The sequence below is a fragment of the Trachurus japonicus genome, chromosome 3 (genome assembly GCF_045865225.1).
Source record: "Trachurus japonicus isolate A0001 chromosome 3, Traja_1.0".
Taxonomy (NCBI): Eukaryota; Metazoa; Chordata; class Actinopteri; order Carangiformes; family Carangidae; genus Trachurus; species Trachurus japonicus.
Window position 1 is genome coordinate 30014296 of NC_140909.1, and position 18890 is coordinate 30033185.

General features: G+C 42.2%; 1 protein-coding gene across 4 annotated transcripts in view; it reads right to left on the minus strand.

Moving 5' to 3' along the window:
- Positions 1-14396: 14396 nt before the first annotated feature.
- The window catches only part of LOC146990132 (SH3 and multiple ankyrin repeat domains protein 2-like), a 233315-nt gene continuing 228821 nt past the window's right edge, over positions 14397-18890 (minus strand). For 3 of the 4 annotated variants that reach the window (XR_015035061.1, XR_015035060.1, XR_015035058.1), the window contains 2 exons: positions 14646-16287; positions 14397-14609 (listed from right to left, as the gene is read on the minus strand). Coding sequence is in view for 1 of the 4 variants with exons in the window: in XM_085769271.1 (XP_085625397.1) it covers positions 15762-16287 (526 nt within the window). In the remaining 3 variants the exon portion in view is untranslated. Of the gene's footprint in view, positions 16288-18890 lie in introns of all 4 variants that reach the window. The other variant, XM_085769271.1, reaches the window with a different exon arrangement.

Here is an 18890-nt window from a genome sequence, read left to right on the forward strand (position 1 = left end):
AAAATCCCGCGGCACACCACTAACCAAAAATGTTAGAAAATGACACAGTGCAGCCTAATGCAGTAAATATAATACACATTATACACGTCTCTTACAGTGTATTTAGTTTGTTCTGACTCAGAAATGGTCATTGTGCAGGCTTCTGCCACTACACTCATTGACATAAAAAAAAGTCCTATTTTATTAGCCAACTCTGCCAGACAGTCACTATTGCAGACACAGATGCTCAACAAAGCCTCTTTTTTTTAGCTGTCAATCAACTCATGGGAGCTTGTCAACACATGCACACTTCCACTCGTGCCTTCAGCCATATTTCACAGCAAACATGAGAGGACTTAAACTTATGCTGTGCACTCCCTGTGATAGAAAGTCAGAACAAACTCTGAGTGCAACCTGCAACGCGTGCTTCACTCTGCCTGGTCGCACATCTCGCGCTCTGGAGCACAGTGCGCGCGCCTGCAGCGCTTCAGATCGGTTCAGTTCTATTTTTCACGCGAGCCGCGAGCGAGAGCGCCGACTGTCAAGCTGGATAGACCAGATCGTACCAGACAGGAAGTCGGACACAGAAAAGGCGAGAGAATCCGGTCAATTTTCAAAATAAAATAATTAAATGATGATTAATTAAGTTGTTGCTCGTCCGTCTATACATATTTGACCGTTGCGTCTGCACACGAGACACACACACATGTTTAAAATGACGTGTGTGTGTGTGTGTGTGGAAAACCGAGTGAATACGAATAAGGACGGTGCCCCTAAAATAAAAAAGGAGGGGCTCTCAGCCGGCTCCCCGTCACTCACCTGCAGCTGCACAGACGAGCAGAGGAGCGCTCCGCTGGCGTGGATGAGCTGCAGCACAGCGGGAGCAGCGCGCGTGTGTTATAAAAATAAAAAACAAACAAAATGAGACTGGCCGGTCGGCACGAGCCTAGTCAAAGACACTCGATGGAGTGCTGAATCTCACTCGTTAACGGTTATAATCGCTTATGAGCGTCGGTTATCGGTCTGAAAAAAAAAAATCAAAATTTGCATCACTAGTTTGGATCAATTAGCCTAAGTTAAATTTGGTGATTTTCCACGGCACACCTGGCGAAAGCTCACGGCACACTAGTGTGCCGCGGCAAAGTGGTTGAAAATCACTGGCTTAGTGGTAGTTAGTTGGTTGACAATATACAACTTTTTACGTCTGATACATTAATATTATCTACATCTTTTTTGAAGAACTTGATGTTTTTCATGCCACTACATTAAAGCAGAAGTAAGCGATCCGGTCGTTTTGGCCAATGCTGCGTTCCAGGCAGGCTTTTGAAACCGTAAATTACAGCTTCAAGTCACAACTTACGACTTTGTAGCGTTCCAGGCAACCCACTCGTGTTTCTCCGACCTGTTTTACCTGTGAAAGTCACTATAACGGCCACTCGTAACTTCTGACCGGTGAAGTCGTACCAGATCGAACTGGTACGACTTCACAGGTCGGAAAAACACGAGTTACGAGCTGCCTTGAACGCACCATAACAGTCCTCGTCCCTACGTCACCACATTCACGGCGTCCCTTGGCCTTGGCTGCACACACAGCCCTGCATGCCGTTCTCTCTCCTCATTGGATAAAAACTGTAGGATACGAGAAAAGTTTTCTCCTCGGCTCAGAGCAGAGCAGAGGGACTGACAGACCCGTGTTTCAGACCAAACACTCTATGTAAGTGATTGCTGTCGGAAGATTTAACTATTTAAGACTTATATTAACACAAATATATCACTTACTTCTGCTTTAATAACATGCATAAGAAACCTATTGTCAACTTAGCTTAATTGTTAGTTGACACAGGTACAGGTTCCTTCCAAACATTTAACTCATTGAGTGCCAACCACGTAATTTTACGTTTTTCGTTCCCATGTGTTGTGTGCCAAAAAACAAATTTTACGTGCCCTCTAGGAGACAAAACGCATTCTCAAGTGCCCTCATGGCAGCCAAAACATGTGCTAAAGTGCCCACTAGGAGCCAAAACGTGTGCTAAAGTGCCCTCTTGGGAGCCAAAAACGCACACTGAAGTGCCCTCTAGGAGCCAAAACGTGTGCTAAAGTGCCCTCTAGGAGCCAAAACGCGTGCTTAAGTGCCCTCTAGGAGCCAAAACGTGTGCTAAAGTGCCCTCTTGGGAGCCAAAAATGCACACTTAAGTGCCCTCATGGCAGCCAAAACGTGTGCTCAAGTACCCTCTAGGAGCCAAAACGCGTGCTAAAGTGCCCTTATGGCAGCCAAAGCATGTGCTAAAGTGCCCTCATGGGGGTCAAAACATGCTAAAGTGCCCTCATGGGGGCCAAAAACGCACACTTAAGTGCCCTCTAGGAGCCAAAACGCACACTTAAGTGCCCTCATGGCAGCCAAAACATGTGCTCAAGTACCCTCTAGGAGCCAAAACGCGTGCTAAAGTGCCCTTATGGCAGCCAAAACATGTGCTAAAGTGCCCTCTTGGGAGCCAAAAATGCACACTTAAGTGCCCTCATGGCAGCCAAAACGTGTGCTCAAGTACCCTCTAGGAGCCAAAACGTGTGCTCAAGTACCCTCTAGGAGCCAAAACGCGTGCTAAAGTGCCCTTATGGGGGCCAAAAGCGCACACTTAAGTGCCCTCTAGGAGCCAAAACGCACACTTAAGTGCCCTCATGGCAGCCAAAACGTGTGCTCAAGTACCCTCTAGGAGCCAAAACGCGTGCTAAAGTGCCCTTATGGCAGCCAAAACATGTGCTAAAGTGCCCTCTTGGGAGCCAAAAACGCACACTTAAGTGCCCTCATGGCAGCCAAAACGTGTGCTCAAGTACCCTCTAGGAGCCAAAACGTGTGCTCAAGTACCCTCTAGGAGCCAAAACGCGTGCTAAAGTGCCCTTATGGGGGCCAAAAACGCACACTTAAGTGCCCTCTAGGAGCCAAAACGTGTGCTGAAGTGTCCTCTTGGCAGCCAAAACGCGTGCTAAAGTGCCCTCATGGCAGCCAAAACATGTGTTAAAGTGCCCTCATATGGGGCAAAACGTGTGCTAAAGTGCCCTCTAGGAGCCAAAACGTCTGCTAAAGTGCCTTCTTCAGTGGTGAGGACGCGCTATTATGTGCCCTTTTTTTTCCCTTTTCGGCCCCTGCCCTTGTGCACGCCACTGCTCCAGCAGCTCGGAGCCGAAACAGGAAGCTCTCAGCTGACAGTCCTGCCCGGTCTTCATCTCGAGCAACACCGTGTCCTCCCGCGGTAAAATGTGATGGTCTCTCGGCCAAAGCAGGCCGGCACCACCGACCCGTACCACAGAAGGACCGCGACCACCGGTGGGGCCGGTGTTCCCGACCTGCTTTGGCCGAGAGACCATCACATTCTGCGGCGAGAGGCTGTGACACGGCACGGTGCATCTGTGTTATTGTTGTTTATTTTTAACACCATTTTAACATCACCTTATTTTAATAATAATAACATCTTTTTCTGGAATCACAATAAGGTTTCACCAGCTTTATCATATCTGATATTCTCATTTTGCTTGAAGGCATCATTAATGAAAGAACGTAGTTAATATTATTTTCATTCATTATATTAATATTTTATTTTTATTGAGAAGATTGTATGCTAGCTGTTCAAAATCATATTCCTTTTCTGGACATGTGTGCTGCTCATATGTCAGGAGTCAATGTTGCTCTTTACTGGATTGCCAGCCCCAGGTGTTTTACAGTTGTTCTACCTGGCATGTCACTGTTTACATTACAAAATAAAGTTTGTGCAGTGGCCTGCATGGAGCTGACCTGCTGACAGATGTGTAGCTGACAGTGACTTTCCTCATCACTAAATCTATTCCTATACCCTGAATCTTAACCCTCAATCTCAAAAATGTGCGCCCCTGCTAGTGCTAGTGCTGTCCTGATTCTCAGAAAAATTAAGTGCAAGTTTAAGGGCTGTATAGCCCTCAATATTGAGATTTTCCGACACCACCCTTGGGAGCAAGGGCTATCCAGAATGCAGTATTTTCTTTGTTAATAGAGATATGAATATTACGAAAACCATTGTATTATCTAAGTCTAGGGCCATTTTATGGAGTATTTACCTCATTGTTACATAATATTTACTTTCTTATTTTAGGGGTATCGGCATTTAAGGGGTGTCCCATTTCTAAGTCACAAAGTAGCCCTTAAAGCTGTACAGAAAAGAAAAAATAATTTGAGCCCACTGTGGGTCTTAACATTAGTGTAATAACTCATCTATCAGACGATGTAGGCCAAACTTTGTGCAAAATTCTATTTTCGAGAAAATCTGGGATGAAAGTGTGGTAGTTTTTTTCAGCATTGGATAATGCAGACGCACGGGTTATGCGTCACGCTGCTCACGATTCATCAGCCACTGATATTGGATCCATTATCCGTCAATCAAACGTCTGAGACAACACACACACACCGAGCTTGGTCTCGCCCCAAACATTGAATATCCCGCCCGCTCAATAACGACCAATCAAATTTGTTTTCCTGGCTCGGGTAAACTCGTGTGGCAACTTGTGGAAAATCGTAGAAGGAGGCGACAAACAGGACAAACACAAGCTTGAGGGTTGAGGTTGAGGGTCCTGGAGATATCTGTACAGTGCTCAACATACATCAGCACTTATGAGTTTTTAACTCATAACATTAAAGTAAGGTTAATAACATTACTTAGATTACAAAATCTTTAGCACTCTATTAGTTGATGCAAAGATGTATACACCCCACAACAAAAGCTGGTACCTGACAGCACTATGTGTTTTTTGTGTCCTCTCTTCATTTCTAAACTTGTTTCAGTTTTTGCTGGTATGTGAAATCCGGTGCATGTCCAGTGTCTTTTCTCTTTCATTCACTTGCTACCGATCCATGTAATAAATTACATTTAGCCTATTGTAATTTTTTAATAAATTTTGCGACATTGCAAAATCCTGGAGGGTCTGTATAATGTCCTACAAAGAAAAAAGGGTAGAATATAAGTTATATTATATTGAGTACAGTAGTGATATGTGACAGACAACCTGTGCCATGCTACGGAATAACTTCTAATACATTCTATTGGTGGGGGGAGGGGGTTGTTCCTTTCCGATGAACAGGAAAAGTGGGTATGGCTGTTTTTTTTTTTTTTTACACCAAGGAGTGTTTTGGATGAAAAGCTAATGTTTGCAATCAACTCAGAATCGTGAAAAACCCCTAGTTTGACCCCTCACAAGTTACTTAAGGCCAAATTAAAAATTTCTGAATTTTTGAAAGTCTGGTTACAGGTACCCCAACTACTTTTTTTAGGGGGTTTCCCACGGGAGTTGAATTTCAACTAACAGCTAAACTAGAAACACTGGTAACTGTTGGTTGTTTCAAACTCATTCAAATACTAAGCTCGTGTTTGTGAGTGTACCATGATGCTAAACATCCAGTATGTCTTTTGGAATTTCGAGAGTAGGCCTAGCCTAAAATTCTATTGAGGCTCTGAGCCTGTTGATCGCCAGCTAGTAGTGAAATTATCATAGAACCAATGATTTTGGTTGGATTTTTATAATTTTTTCACTGGAATGAGTATACAGTTTGCTGAAAATGATGACACATTGACTAATGTCATAACCTGGACCCATAGTTGATTGCCAATGAAGTAAAGATGAAAATATTGGGAAAAAGTGAGAAAACGCCTAATTTTTTTTCCATAAAATTGATACAAAATCATGTAGAAATGTGTTTTAAGAGTTATTTTTTCAGTGGATGTTGTCACCACATGTGTTCTGTGCATTAATTGACAGCCTACCCAGGCTACTGAGGATTTGAAGAAAAAAATCATTTTTTACAATTTCCTGTCGAAAAATAAAGGGTGCATACAGTGAAATGGCCACAATTTTTTTTCGTGATATTTCCGGCAGAGCAGACCCCTCAATTATTGTTCCTTAGTGTCAAATTTAACAGAAAAAACACAAATAAAAAGTATAACGGACGATGTCAGGTTCAACCCATTTTTGAGCCTGTGGCTCCCCGACTAACAGAGCCTTTATGAACCTGAGTGTGATGCTGAACCTCGTCAGATGGAGTTAGAACGGGCAGACAGAGAGAGGAGGGACAGGGAAGTGACAAGCTGAAGTTAGACCAGCTGTGACAGACAGGGTGACCGGGTGATGATCAGTAATGCAGCGCAGTCCGTGATGGAGCAATTGAGGACGATTATTTTTTCTTGCCGTTACAGTATAAAATAGCGAGCCTACACCAGCCACTTCCACTGTGCTCTGGCTCCTGATCAGCTGAATTTTTAAACAAAGTGCAGGCGAGAGAGAGAACTAGAGAGGCTCCTCTGACAGCTGCAGGTGAGCTGCAGGTGAACTACACGTCAGCTGGCTGGAGAGCGCCGCTCTCTCTCTCTCTCTGCAGCACCGGCCTTGGAGGTGATGCGCGCTGTCTGTCTGTGTGTTTGTCGGTCTGATCTTCCACATGGACTCTGCTATATAGGAACCAATATCAGGAACCAATGTCAATTTGAGGTTTACAATCGAGCAATTATAGAGCAGCACAAATCTCAGCGGCATCGCAGGGTAATCGCATGGATGTAGGGTAATCGTGGTGGGGAGTGTCAGTGCCCGATCCGTACCCGGAACACGATCCGTTCCAGGACGCTTCTGCGCATGCGCACGCACATGCGCACTCCCCCCTTCTTTTAGTTTACGGCAGACACCGCGGATATGGATGAAAACAGAGACGTTCTATGAGGAAAAACACAAGCACGTTGCAACGAATTCCCCTCTGTTCTATTTCTGATTAAATTAAATGTAATGTAGACCGATCAGTTAATTGTAAAACATTTATTTATTGATGTAAATGTGGTGATTTCTGCACATACAGACAGCAGCAAGTCAGCACTGCTCCTCTGACCAGCTCCTCCTGAAGCTTCACTTTTCATTTACACAAACTAATCAATGAGACCATAAATTAATCTGCTCGCTTTCTCCACCGTCATGACGACGTCTGGGTGACCGGTCAATCACCTCAGCCGGCCGGCTGCTGCCTCTAAAGATGACCCGAGCAGCGAGCTAACGTTAGCTCCCGGTGGCTACTCCCAGCTATGCTCCCAGCTCTGCTCCCAGCTAGCTCTGCACTTCTCCCAAAACCAGACGTCAGTTGGATAAACTGACCACAGATTAGGACTCTAAACTGTGACTTTCTCGCATGAAAAAATATTTAAAATTAATAAAGTGACGTTTTAACAACGCTACGGCGGACTTTTAGCTGCTCTACTGCTAGGCTATCAGTTAGCATAGCTTTGAAGCGAATGCCGTAAAACGGCGCATGCGCAGAAGCGCTGGAACGGATCGTGTTCCGGGTACGGATCGGGCACTGACAGGGAGCAATCGTAGAACGACGTGCAATTAGTGGGGGTCTGAGACTGATCTGAGACGTAGGACTGAAGAGGGAAGCTCGTGCAGTTTGAGATGTGAACAGACGAAAAGTCGTGCAGTGTAAACCCGCCTTTAATTACCACAGAGAATTGTTTTTAGTACATTGTATGTTAAATTTCTCCTTAAATTCGTTATATTGGAGAAACCTGCCATTTGAATCCATCAGGTGTAAAATAGACCAAATATAATATATATCTATTATTCCAGATCGGAGAATTATGTGGAGTGAAATTGTGTTTATAGATCATTTTCCAATATAACATGACCTGTTCATGAAACCTAGATAACTTAATGGGAAGTTTGGACAAACAGAAATCACATCTCAACAAAAAATCAATACCCCCACCCACTTCAAATATTTTAAAAGGAATATGAAACCAGAAACCATTTGTATTTTGTATAAATTGCTTCAACCATTTTAGTTTTATCATACCATTCATTGCCTCATAATCAATTACATTTAAACCTCCTTCATCTAATGGTTTAACCGAGTCTCCCTTCCTGATGTTTCTTTCTCCAGATGAAGTTGAAGTTTGTTTGGTTAATTGATTTAATTAAAGTGTTAGGGATAGCAATTGAGAAAGCAGGATACATTACTCTGGATAAAGATTCGCTTTTAGTAATCAAGATACGTCCAAATAATGATAGGTCTCTTTGTAACCAGGAGTTAAGAATTGAATCACTCTTCTTTTTACTGGGCATAATATTTAGTTCTTCTCTATCTTTGTAATCTTTGGAAATGCTCACCCCTAAATATTTCACTTCTTTTTTCACTGGGATCTCAAATAGATCAATTAGTGGATGCTCATGTATGGCCATAAATTCACATTTTTTTAAATTAAGGTGAAGTCCAGATGCTTCAGCAAAAACCTCTATCTTTTGGATAACCAGAGGGATCTGGTCTGAATTTTTGAGGAAGATAGTGGAATCATCTGCAAGCTGGATTATGCTCAGATTCATCCCTAACACTTAAACGTGTCTCAATGGCTCAATGTCTGGGCTATTTTTGATAAAAATAGCCAATAATTCTGCTACTAAAATAAATAGCATTGGTGAGCAAGAACAGCCTTGTCTTATGCCACGCTTAATCTCAAATCTTTTAGACGTTCCCTGTGGGAGGGAGACAGAACTATTTATGTCATTATACAACATATCGATTACCTTAATGAATTTAGAGCCAAAACCAAAATATTCTAAAACCTTCAGTATAAAAGGATGCTCAACTGAGTCAAAGGCCTTGTAAAAGTCAAGGAAAAGAATGAAACCTTTATCTTCAATCAAATAATTATAATCTAATAAATCAATAACCAGTCTAATATTATTATGAATAGACCTTTCTTTAATAAATCCAGACTGAGTTTCACTAATTATCTGTCCAATATACATTTTCAATCGATTTGCAATAACATGTGTAAGTAATTTATAATCCACATTTAACAAGGTTATCGGTCTCAAGTTTTCAATAAACCTTTTATCCTTGCCAGGCTTGGGTAATAGAGTAAGAAGATTCTTATGTAATCTGCCCCTTTATCCCAGAAAATCTTTTTTTTTTTTTTCTTTTTACCTAGATGTTAAAACAATATAGGAAGCAGGACGATAGTTACCATTACTTTGCACGTCTCTCCACTACACAGTTACAGCTCTACTGGACTCGGTTTGGGTCATTTTCCAGTACAGTTGAGTCCTTCATAGTTCCTCCTCAGGGCCACGTTGTCTCGCTCTTTATTCTCTCCTCTCTCAGCTCCAAACACACGTGCACCTCGTTAACTCAGGTGACAGAATAATAACAGTCTAGGCTGCAGATCAGTGTGCGCTGCTGCCGATGTGTTTTAAAACTTGGATGGTTTGATCCTTGTCAGACGTCACACTATAGTGTGTAAAAGCAAAAAAGCAAAATCCTCAATCCGCTCTGTTTATCAATTAACATAAAGCCTAGTGTTATTATAGAGCGGGTTGGATTGCCAGCATCAACGGTCCACCACTACCACAATTACTTCCAAAAAATCCTACTGTGCTCTTCTAAATGTACTCCGCTCCTCTCTCCCTCTCACACTGCAGTTCTCTGACTCAGCAACGGTGTTGCCAATTCCTCCTGTTCCTCAAAAAAGGCGTAAATCACGGTACGCCAGGGTCAAAATGGGTGTAAATGTCCGCACTTTTTCCCGTCAGGTTTTGGTTTGATAAATCCCAAATTTGGCGGAGAAAATTGCGTACGCACAAAACGGGGAAAGAGCGTGTAAAAAACGTGTATCCACAATGATAAATGAGGCCCCTGGGGCCCCTGGGCCTCATTTATCAAAGAGCGTGTAAAAGTTCTCTTAAATTTTCAGTACGACGGAAAGGCAAAATGTGCGTACGACCAAAAAATATACACTCTTTTCAGATCTATCAAACTCCGCGTACACACGGCTGCACGGTATTTCCCTTGGGGGGGGGTCATCATCACCACCACTTGCTACTTCAAACAGTGTCCGCGCTCCTCTCTCCCTCGCATACTGCAGTTCTCTGACTCAGCAGCGGCGTCGCCAATTCCTCTTGTTCTTCAAAAAGCGTGTAAATGCCGGTACGCCATGGTCAGACTGGTCGTAAATTTCTGCACTTTCTCCCGACAAGTTTTGGTTTGATAGATCCCAAATTAGGCGGAGAAAAGTGCGTACGCACAAAACGGGGGAAAGAGCGTGTAAAAAAGCGTGTATCCACAATGATAAATGAGGCCCCTGATCTGTGCTCCATCTGTCCTTATTTCTCAGTGAGTAAGTAAATGTTCTCAGCATTTATCACAGACTTATTTTACTGTTTATTTTGCACAAAGTATTACAACAACTTGAACTGTTTAGATTTCTGCTGTGAATTAAATTAATAACTTATAATAGTATTTTGTACTATTATATGTAATTTATTTGCTTCTTTTAAAGTTCTGCTAGATGTTGTCTGATGTGAGCCAGATAGGTCAGGAAATGATTCAGTTAGCTTCTTTTTTTGTTGTTGTCAATGAGACGACCCATGCCTGCTCTGAATTTCCCTTTGTGGATGAATAAAGTAATTTGTATTTGTATTCTCTCTCCTGTCATCAGCAGGTTGGCAACACCTGCTGGTGTGCCTCCAAACCCCTCCTGGAGCTCAGTATGTGAGTGCTGTCCTCACTACTGAGACCTTGTTTGGCTTTTGTGGCTACACACGCCATGATTAGATTAATATTCTTCTTCATGTTAACCTTTCTTCAATACATATTCTGTTAATTGGCTCTTGTGTGCGTCTCCCTCCTTAGTCATGGTCGTGCTGCCCGGTTTGTGACAGTCACATATCACTGATGAAGAAGAGTATAACTGGATGGAGACTTGATATAAAGAGGTTGTTTCAGGTGTTTATCAGCTCAATAAAGCTACAGTGAAGAGATTTTGTCTCCCCCCTCTGGCATTGAGAAAAATCACACTCACAGTTTGTGTTCAAAGGAATTTCCACTGTTCAAAGGCAGTAATTCATTATGTAGTAAAATAGTGATGTAATAGTGAACGCAGTAATGATATAAACTACTGAAGAGCAGAGATAAAACATGGCTGCCCTCAGTCCCTTCTCCTCCGAGTGATACATGTACCATTATCTGATGTACAGTATAATGAAAAAGGTTATTTGATCTTGAAATGTAATGAGTTGTTCCAGATGTTGTTTATATCCGTGCATACAAACCATCTGTCTGCATCGCTCAGGTGCAATGACGTCGCCGTCCTCGTCCGTCGTTAACACACTGACCCACACAAACAGCTGCAACACAGCTGCACTGTAAAGGACCAAGAGGGATACCACACTAGTGCAATATTATATTTATTTCTTACAGTGAATTTTGGTTGCCATACAAGAAGTCTTGAGGATTTGAGGGGCAGGGGAAAGGAAGAGTGTAGTTACAGGAAAATTCTCTCTTTTCATTTCAGTAATTAGTTTGACTCTATGATGATTTAGTAGCACAAAATTACAGCAACATAGAAAACATGAACACAAGTCTTTGCACAAATTACCGAAAACATCTTAGTCTCTATGAAGACTTAATCAAAGAATAAAATCTATTAATGAAAAAAAAAAAATTAATTAATTAAGAAAGAAAGAAAAAAAAAGAACAGTTACTCAAAGGTTGGACGATGATAAAGGTGGGAGCAGTGTTTTGAAGGGGAGTGGAAGTGGGTTAGTGAGCCATGCCTGTCCTAAACATGGCCTGGTGAAGCGCCACGCCGCGGTGATGCTCTTTAAAGATTCCTACTACATCTACTCAGCTCTACATTTCCACAGAGAAAACGGACAGTGGCCTGCTGATCCACGGAGAGGAAGCAGCAGCCACCACTAATCTTTTTGGTGGATTTATGTATGTATACATATATATAGGTTTCATATAGTTTCCTACCAAGATGGCCTGCAGATATATATATATATATATATTTTTTAAATTTACATCTTTTTTTAAAAATTTTATTTTTATACACACACTCTAGACTCGGGGGTTTCAGAAGATGAGAGAAGTCTAGTCAGGCAGGTGGGGGTCGTCAGGAGATACCTGGGTTGATTGGCCAAAATATATCTTACTACTGCAGTAGAGAGTGTATCTACTTTAGGCAACACTTCATTAAAACACTGACAAGTGATTGCATCATGATATGTAACTTCAAAATGGGAAAATAAAACACAACCAAGGAGATTCATTCAGAATAAATATTGCTTCTTACATAACCCATAAGTCTAATAATAGCCACATTTTTTTTAATCTATATAGTATTTCTGTTTTTGGCAATCCACGCATCAGTGTTGAACAGTTTTTGTTCGGATAACCTCTATAAAATTTCATAGAACTCTATACAAATCTTTAAAAATACTGTGCTTTTCTACCCCCCCTCCCTCCGACACGTCGCTGTTTGTTTTAAAATAAGTTACAGGTTCAAACAGGAACAGGATTATAGCAGCATTGTCCCGTGCCAGCCTCAGCTAATGTTCACAGAACACAGAGCTTGTGTATGTTTCATGTGTCTCCTGGAAAAAGCTGCACCTACATGAAGCTGCGGAGTGTGAGATGAAACCAACATAAAGGAAAATGATATATATAGTGTATATAGATTATTTTGGGATGTTGGGGTTCCTGTGTCAAACCACACGTGAGGTGGAGGAAGTGGAGGGAGGGAACAGTGAGATATTTAAGGCATCCTCTGCAGGATGAAAGGGGTGAATGAGACCACTGCTTTGGTCATCACATCAGCTCTGGCAACTAGAAATGAACCTTCATAGAATTTCTTTTTTATCTTTATTTTACTCTAGACCTTTTCAATAGAGCTATACATATAATCAAATAAACGTTTGTTTTTAACCTGTTAAACACTCTTATATACACATTTCAACACACACGGTACTTCTACTTCTGACCAGCCTGTAATCACTGTTAGCAAACACACATCTCCAGGTTTATAAATGCTGATTTAGTTTTAAACCAGACCCTTAACACACTTAAATCTGGTCTCTGTATCGAGACTGGATAAGAATATGGGACTCATCATCTGCAGCAGATCAGAAGTGGTTTCTATCCCTTTCTAATCTGACTTTAGGGTGGGGGCGGGTCAGGGGGCCCCAGCTGATGAACATCTGCCAGCTTTGTCAGGTTATCCTCTGGTTGTTCCTTGCACAGTGGAAAGAGGGCAGGAGAAAGCATGTTAGTGGACTTATGTGAACATGTAATTCACCATAAAACCCTGAAGCTTCAGGGATTCTCCATCTGCTCTAAAAGTCATCATCTGGCTCCAACCTGCTGATAAATACATGTAGGAAAAGATCTTGTTCATCTTCAAAGACAAACAGTCCAGTTGTGTTGAGGCTACAGCTTTGTCAGCGCAGCCTTACGGCTACGACCTGGCTTGGTCTAAAACTGCACTTTTCCCCTTGTGACCATTTGTTGTAAAATCACAGCAATCACTTTAATTAAGCAGCTGCACAGCTGTTTGTTTGGTTCATTCAGGATCTGACAAGATTCGAGTGCTAGTAATCTTAACGCTAACAAATCTCATCGAGTCTTTATCATAATCAAAGAACAATCAATGTATAAAATGTTCAGGTAGTCATTTAGCTATACTGTATAGAAAATATGTAATTTCTCTGGTAAAACTCGACTTTACGCTCCTTACATATTACTTTGCTTTTCATTTGTGTTGAGAAAAAACAAACAAAAAAGGTGTCAGAAGAATTCAAGTTCAGTAAAGTGATATTAAATGATCGTTGGACATTTTGGGATTTTTTCTCGTTTCTTTGCTGAGACTTAAAACTGATGAGAAGATAAAAACCACTCTCACATATGTGTTAAATATGAGCCTCTCTTAGCATAGCTTAGCATAAAGACTGGAAACAAGGGGGAACAGCTAGCCTGGTCCATCAGTCATGTGCCTCTGAAGCTCACTAATTAGGAGATGAGATATAAATACTAATCGGAGAGATTTAGAGGATGGTGGGCAGATTAAATGATTTTTGTTTTGAACATTTGGACAGAGCCATGCTAGCTGCTGTTTCCCTGCTGTCTCCATGGAGGTTAGGCTAAAACTGCTCCAGCAACTTTTGTAGCGCAATACAATCTCCACTTTATATTACAACTAGTGTCCATTAGGATGGATTGTTATTTTTGCTCTGTTACAAATGTTAGAAAAATTTCCACCCAAACGTGGTTCAAATTTTAACACAATTTCCTAGAAAATATTGATATTCACCCGTGTTTCCAAGCATGTGGGGAACATGAAGGAAATGGTACAGTAGTCTCATGCGTTGATGTGAGGAAGGTTCGAGTCTCCTCTTTGCACTGCACAGGTTTGATGTTATGGTGTCTTCATTAGATGTCAAAGTCACATGATTCCTGTATGTCAGTGTTGTGATTTGAGGTTTTCCTGCGGATGGGGACGACAGTGGTGTTGATCTTCTCATCAAACTCGTGGCAAACAAAATTATTATTAGTAGTAGTAGTATTTCCCAAACTGCATCACTATTTCATAGTTGATTTCTTTCTCTACGATACCTCATCTGATGTACATTATCGTTACTGTGGCCACGTGTACCGAGTGCCGACCTGCTGATGGTGAAGTGGAAGAGGATCTGACAGAATGAAGTACAAAAGTAAAGAACAGCTCTAGTTTCCCTAAACTGTGGCCTATATAGTGAATCCATGGAAATAGCTAAACTGGCCTTGAAACACACACGCACTCCTTTGCACACACACACACACACACACACACACACACACACACACACGCACACACACAAAAGTAGAAGGAAGGCCAAGAGAGGACAAGGACGCCCTTCAGCCGGTACAGACAAGTCGGAAAACCATTTCAAGGTGAGAATATTTCTGGTCCAACGTCCGTCTTGCACCTGGTGTCCTCACTTCAGGTTTCCTTGAGGTGGAAGCCGGATGGGTGTAGACTGGCGAGGGGCCCCGGGGCCCCCTCCTCCTCTGGTGACCACCTCTATCCTCGCTTTGCTCTCTCAGGAGAAGGCCATTGCAGCAACAGTGTGTATACATGCTCAGAGTGTGTATACGTCTGTGAAGACAGTGTGTTCTTGGTTGTATTCAATGTGTGGCACTGTGAATAAAGTGTGTATGTGTGTGTGTGTGTGTGTGTGCGCGCGCGCGCATGGACACGAGATATGGTTTAGTATTTGTTCAAACATGTCAGCTAATGTTCTTATTTGACACAAACAGGTGAAAAGCAAAAAAATGGAGTCTATCTCAAATTTTTCTCTACAACTTTAGATGCAACCAGAAATATAACTCCGGTAGGACTCTAGTGAAGAAATATTATTCTCTGAACAAACTCTAGCAAAGATAGAAAAGGAGCAACGACCAGCTCAGCTGGTTTTCATGCACCCACACCGGGTGTATGGAAAAAGTGTTTTGTATTCCAAAGCAGTTGGGTGAGCACGAGTCTTTATGTGAAATAAACTTCCAGTCGAGTATTTTCTCTCCAGCGTTTGAGGACAAACTATTCCAGAGTCTGTTGTTGTCTGGACCGTCCTTCACACCGGCCTCCTCTGCTTTCTCCCTCCATGATGCGACATAGCAGCTATTCTCTCCTCTCTGCTCCTGCAGCTCCTCCTGACATCCCATGATCCCCTGATGCTCAGGACGGTGGGAGGGAGGAAGAGGGCGGACAAGACCGGAGCGCTGAGATGAGGGCGACAACGGAGGATGAAGAGAGGACAAAAACGGCAAAGAGGCAGCATCAGTTTGGACAAAACTTCTACCCAGTTCCAACGACTTGAGATAATGTCTGATGAAGAGATGGGTAAAAGTGATGAGTAACCCCTCCCTCTCCTCGGCCCTGACTCGGCGCGTCGCCGCCCCGTCTCCTCGGGGCTTATCTGTCCTGCAGCAGCTTGAGGGCCCTCTCGATGTTCATGCGGTGGCCCACCCTGGTCACGCCCAGGTCTATCAGGTCCTCTTTCTGCAGCGAGGGCAGGTGGGCGCCCTCGATCTCATTGTCCAGGAAGGCGTCCCTGTGCTCCCCCAGGTTGAGGCTCTCCAGCCAGTCGGCCACGTCGTGTTTGCTCCACAGCTCCATGGGTTTGGAGGCGAAGGGCTTCCCCGAGGCCGCCACCGCCTGCATCAGCGTGAGCGGCGACGGAGAGCGCGAGCTGCCGCTGCCGCCGCACGAGGAGCTCAGGCTGTAGCCGCCGCCGCTGCCCATGGGCGGGGTGGGCAGGCCAAAGACGTCGGTGAGGGTGGGCGACACGGAGGGGGGCAGCGAGGAGCAGGGGGTGAGTGAGGAGGCAGAGTCCGGCGGGCTGCAGGGGTGCGGCTGGGACGGGAGGCTGCTGGGCGGGGTGGAGGTCAGGGCAGCAGCGGCCGCGTTGTTACGCATTCCTGAGTCGTCTGTGGGCGGCCTGGGGAGGGAGGAGACGGTTAGTCACTGGATTAAAGGGAAATGTCAGAGAGTAGAAAAGTTCAACAATGAGCCTCAGTAAAAACGAGATGAAACCCTTTACACGACGTTGACATAAAAACAACACTTGAGAAGTCGAGGTAACACTTTACTTGAATACGGGTTCATAAGATTGACATAACACTGTCATAACCATAACATGACACCTGTCATAAACATCATTGAATACTTATGACAGCTGTCGTTAAGTGTCAATCGGTAAGTTATGTCACTTTTGATGCAAAGTTGACATTGTTTGAGATGTCCTTGTTCTGACAACTTGACATAAAGACAATTTAAACTGTCATAGCAGACCTAATTGCCAAAATGTTTAAATTATGTCAAGTTCTCATCACAAGTACTGTACATCTCAAATAATGTCAACTTTGCATCAAAAGTGACATAACTTACCGAATGACACTTAACAACAGCTGTCATAAGTATTCATTGATGTTTATGACAGCTGTTATGTCATGGTTATGACAGTGTTATGTCAGTTTTATGAACCCATATTCAAGTAAAGTGTTACCGAAGTCGATTCATTGGCCCAGTGACCATCTGAAGATAATCTAAAATTGATCATACTTTCAAAATAAGAGTGAGAGTGATGTGAAGTTCTCAGTGTAGCTCTGTAATGAGGGGCTGAAACAGAAGGAGCGATGATGGAGGGATCGTTATAAGTGAGTGTGAGTTTATTTAAAGACAAATGAGACTGGGGAGTTAGGATCATTAATGTGAAACTACAGATGTTCATCATGTCACAGCTGGAAGAGGTTTATCATGTAACTCTGCAGGATGAACAGTAGGTGGCAGCATCAGCAAAATGGTTCATCATCATCACCACAGTCACAGTCTCTTTCCTTTTCTTTTGTCTCAGCAGTTTTCTGACGCTGATGTGTAGATCTGAATATTTACAACAAGCTGTTTAGTTGTAAATTCGCAGACGGCTGGTAGCAGTGCATCTCCCACAAACTATTGGGTCACTTATATGTTTATATTTCCATTATAGTACAATTTGTAATTCCCCACACCACTAAAAGTACTGCTACCTCACTTTCAATAAAATCAAATAGACAAAGCCTTCAAAGCAAAAACCGGTGATCTAAAAGATTGTTCACTTTATTTTTTATTTTTTCAAGACATCATCAAAGTCTGTAAATGTAATCATGATTATATACTTTTGTATTCATTTTCTTGTAGTAACCTCCTATTAAGGTTAGACTTCTCAATAATTATAAAAAATGCAGTTATTTAGTTGTTTATACAATAAAAGGTGAATATATGATTTTAAGTGGGTTATTAATTTGTTAAATACAGACAAGAATTCTTTGACTTTATTTAGAGAAACTTCGATCTTGTTTGTTTTGAGGAATTTGTGATAGTGGACAGAAATGTTAGTCAAATCAACAGAATGTAGAAATGTAAAGGATTTTCTGTGCAGCCTTAAATATACTGTATGTGATATGGTTTATTACATTCATGTTAGATGAAAAAAAAACTGCAGCTGCTGTGCCACAGAGTGAGTGAGTGAGTGAGTGCTCAGCTCACCTACTGTCCACTAATGGACAGATGTACAGCAGCAACAGGGGGGGGCCTCGCTAACCTCTCTACAGCCTTTACAGTACGATGGAGAACAGAGAAACTCCCGCTGAGAAATTTACATAACCAAAATAAAAGACCTTGTGTTGAACTGAAGAAGCAGCTGAGAAATTGATAATGTCAGCCTTACTTTTAGTAAATTAACCTGGTAATGAATCACATTTACGGTCACTTCACTAAAAACATCATATACCTTGAATAACTAACCAGATATAATTACAAATATTATCATAGTATATTATTAGTACCTGATGCAATATTCTTTTTCATTTACAAGTGCTTTTCACATTAAGGGCCGGATCTACTAAAGGATTGCGTGTATAAAAACGTGTGCAAAGCTGACCTACTAACCGGGCACACCGAGGATTGCATCTCTCAAACGGGCAAAATTGCATGTGGAATCCATTTAGTGTAATATGGCGTTTCTGCCAGAACATGCAAAATATTGGGAGGAGTAGATGCTTAGTAGTTACTCTTAGTAGATCATTTTGTGTGCGCTAACCAAACTCGCAAAACTTTACTAGGAGCACGCAATTTAGCACCCCTTATCTTAGTAGATCCGGTCCTAAATGTAGATTCTTATTTGTATAGTAGCTACATAATCTTTGTTTTCCTGTGTTTTGTTTCTGAAATCGTTTTTTTTGTTAGTTTTATTATTGTAGTCTTGTCTCTTCCTCTGTTTATTTGTGTCTCTATTCTTGGACTGCTGAGGAATGAAATGAAGGCTTATCTTAGCTTATCTTATATAATATTAATTTAAATGTGGATGAATCCACATCTGAAACTAGTTTCCAACACATGCTCTATTTCTTCTGTTTGAGTAAAGTTTGTTCAAACCTACAATGAGCAGCTGTTTCTGAGTCTTTTTGTTTAATTGAAACTATACATTTGTGAGTCATGTGTGTCTTCAGATGGAACCAATGGGCCTGTAGCTGAAGTCCTGAAAATAGAGATGAGCAGCAGCGT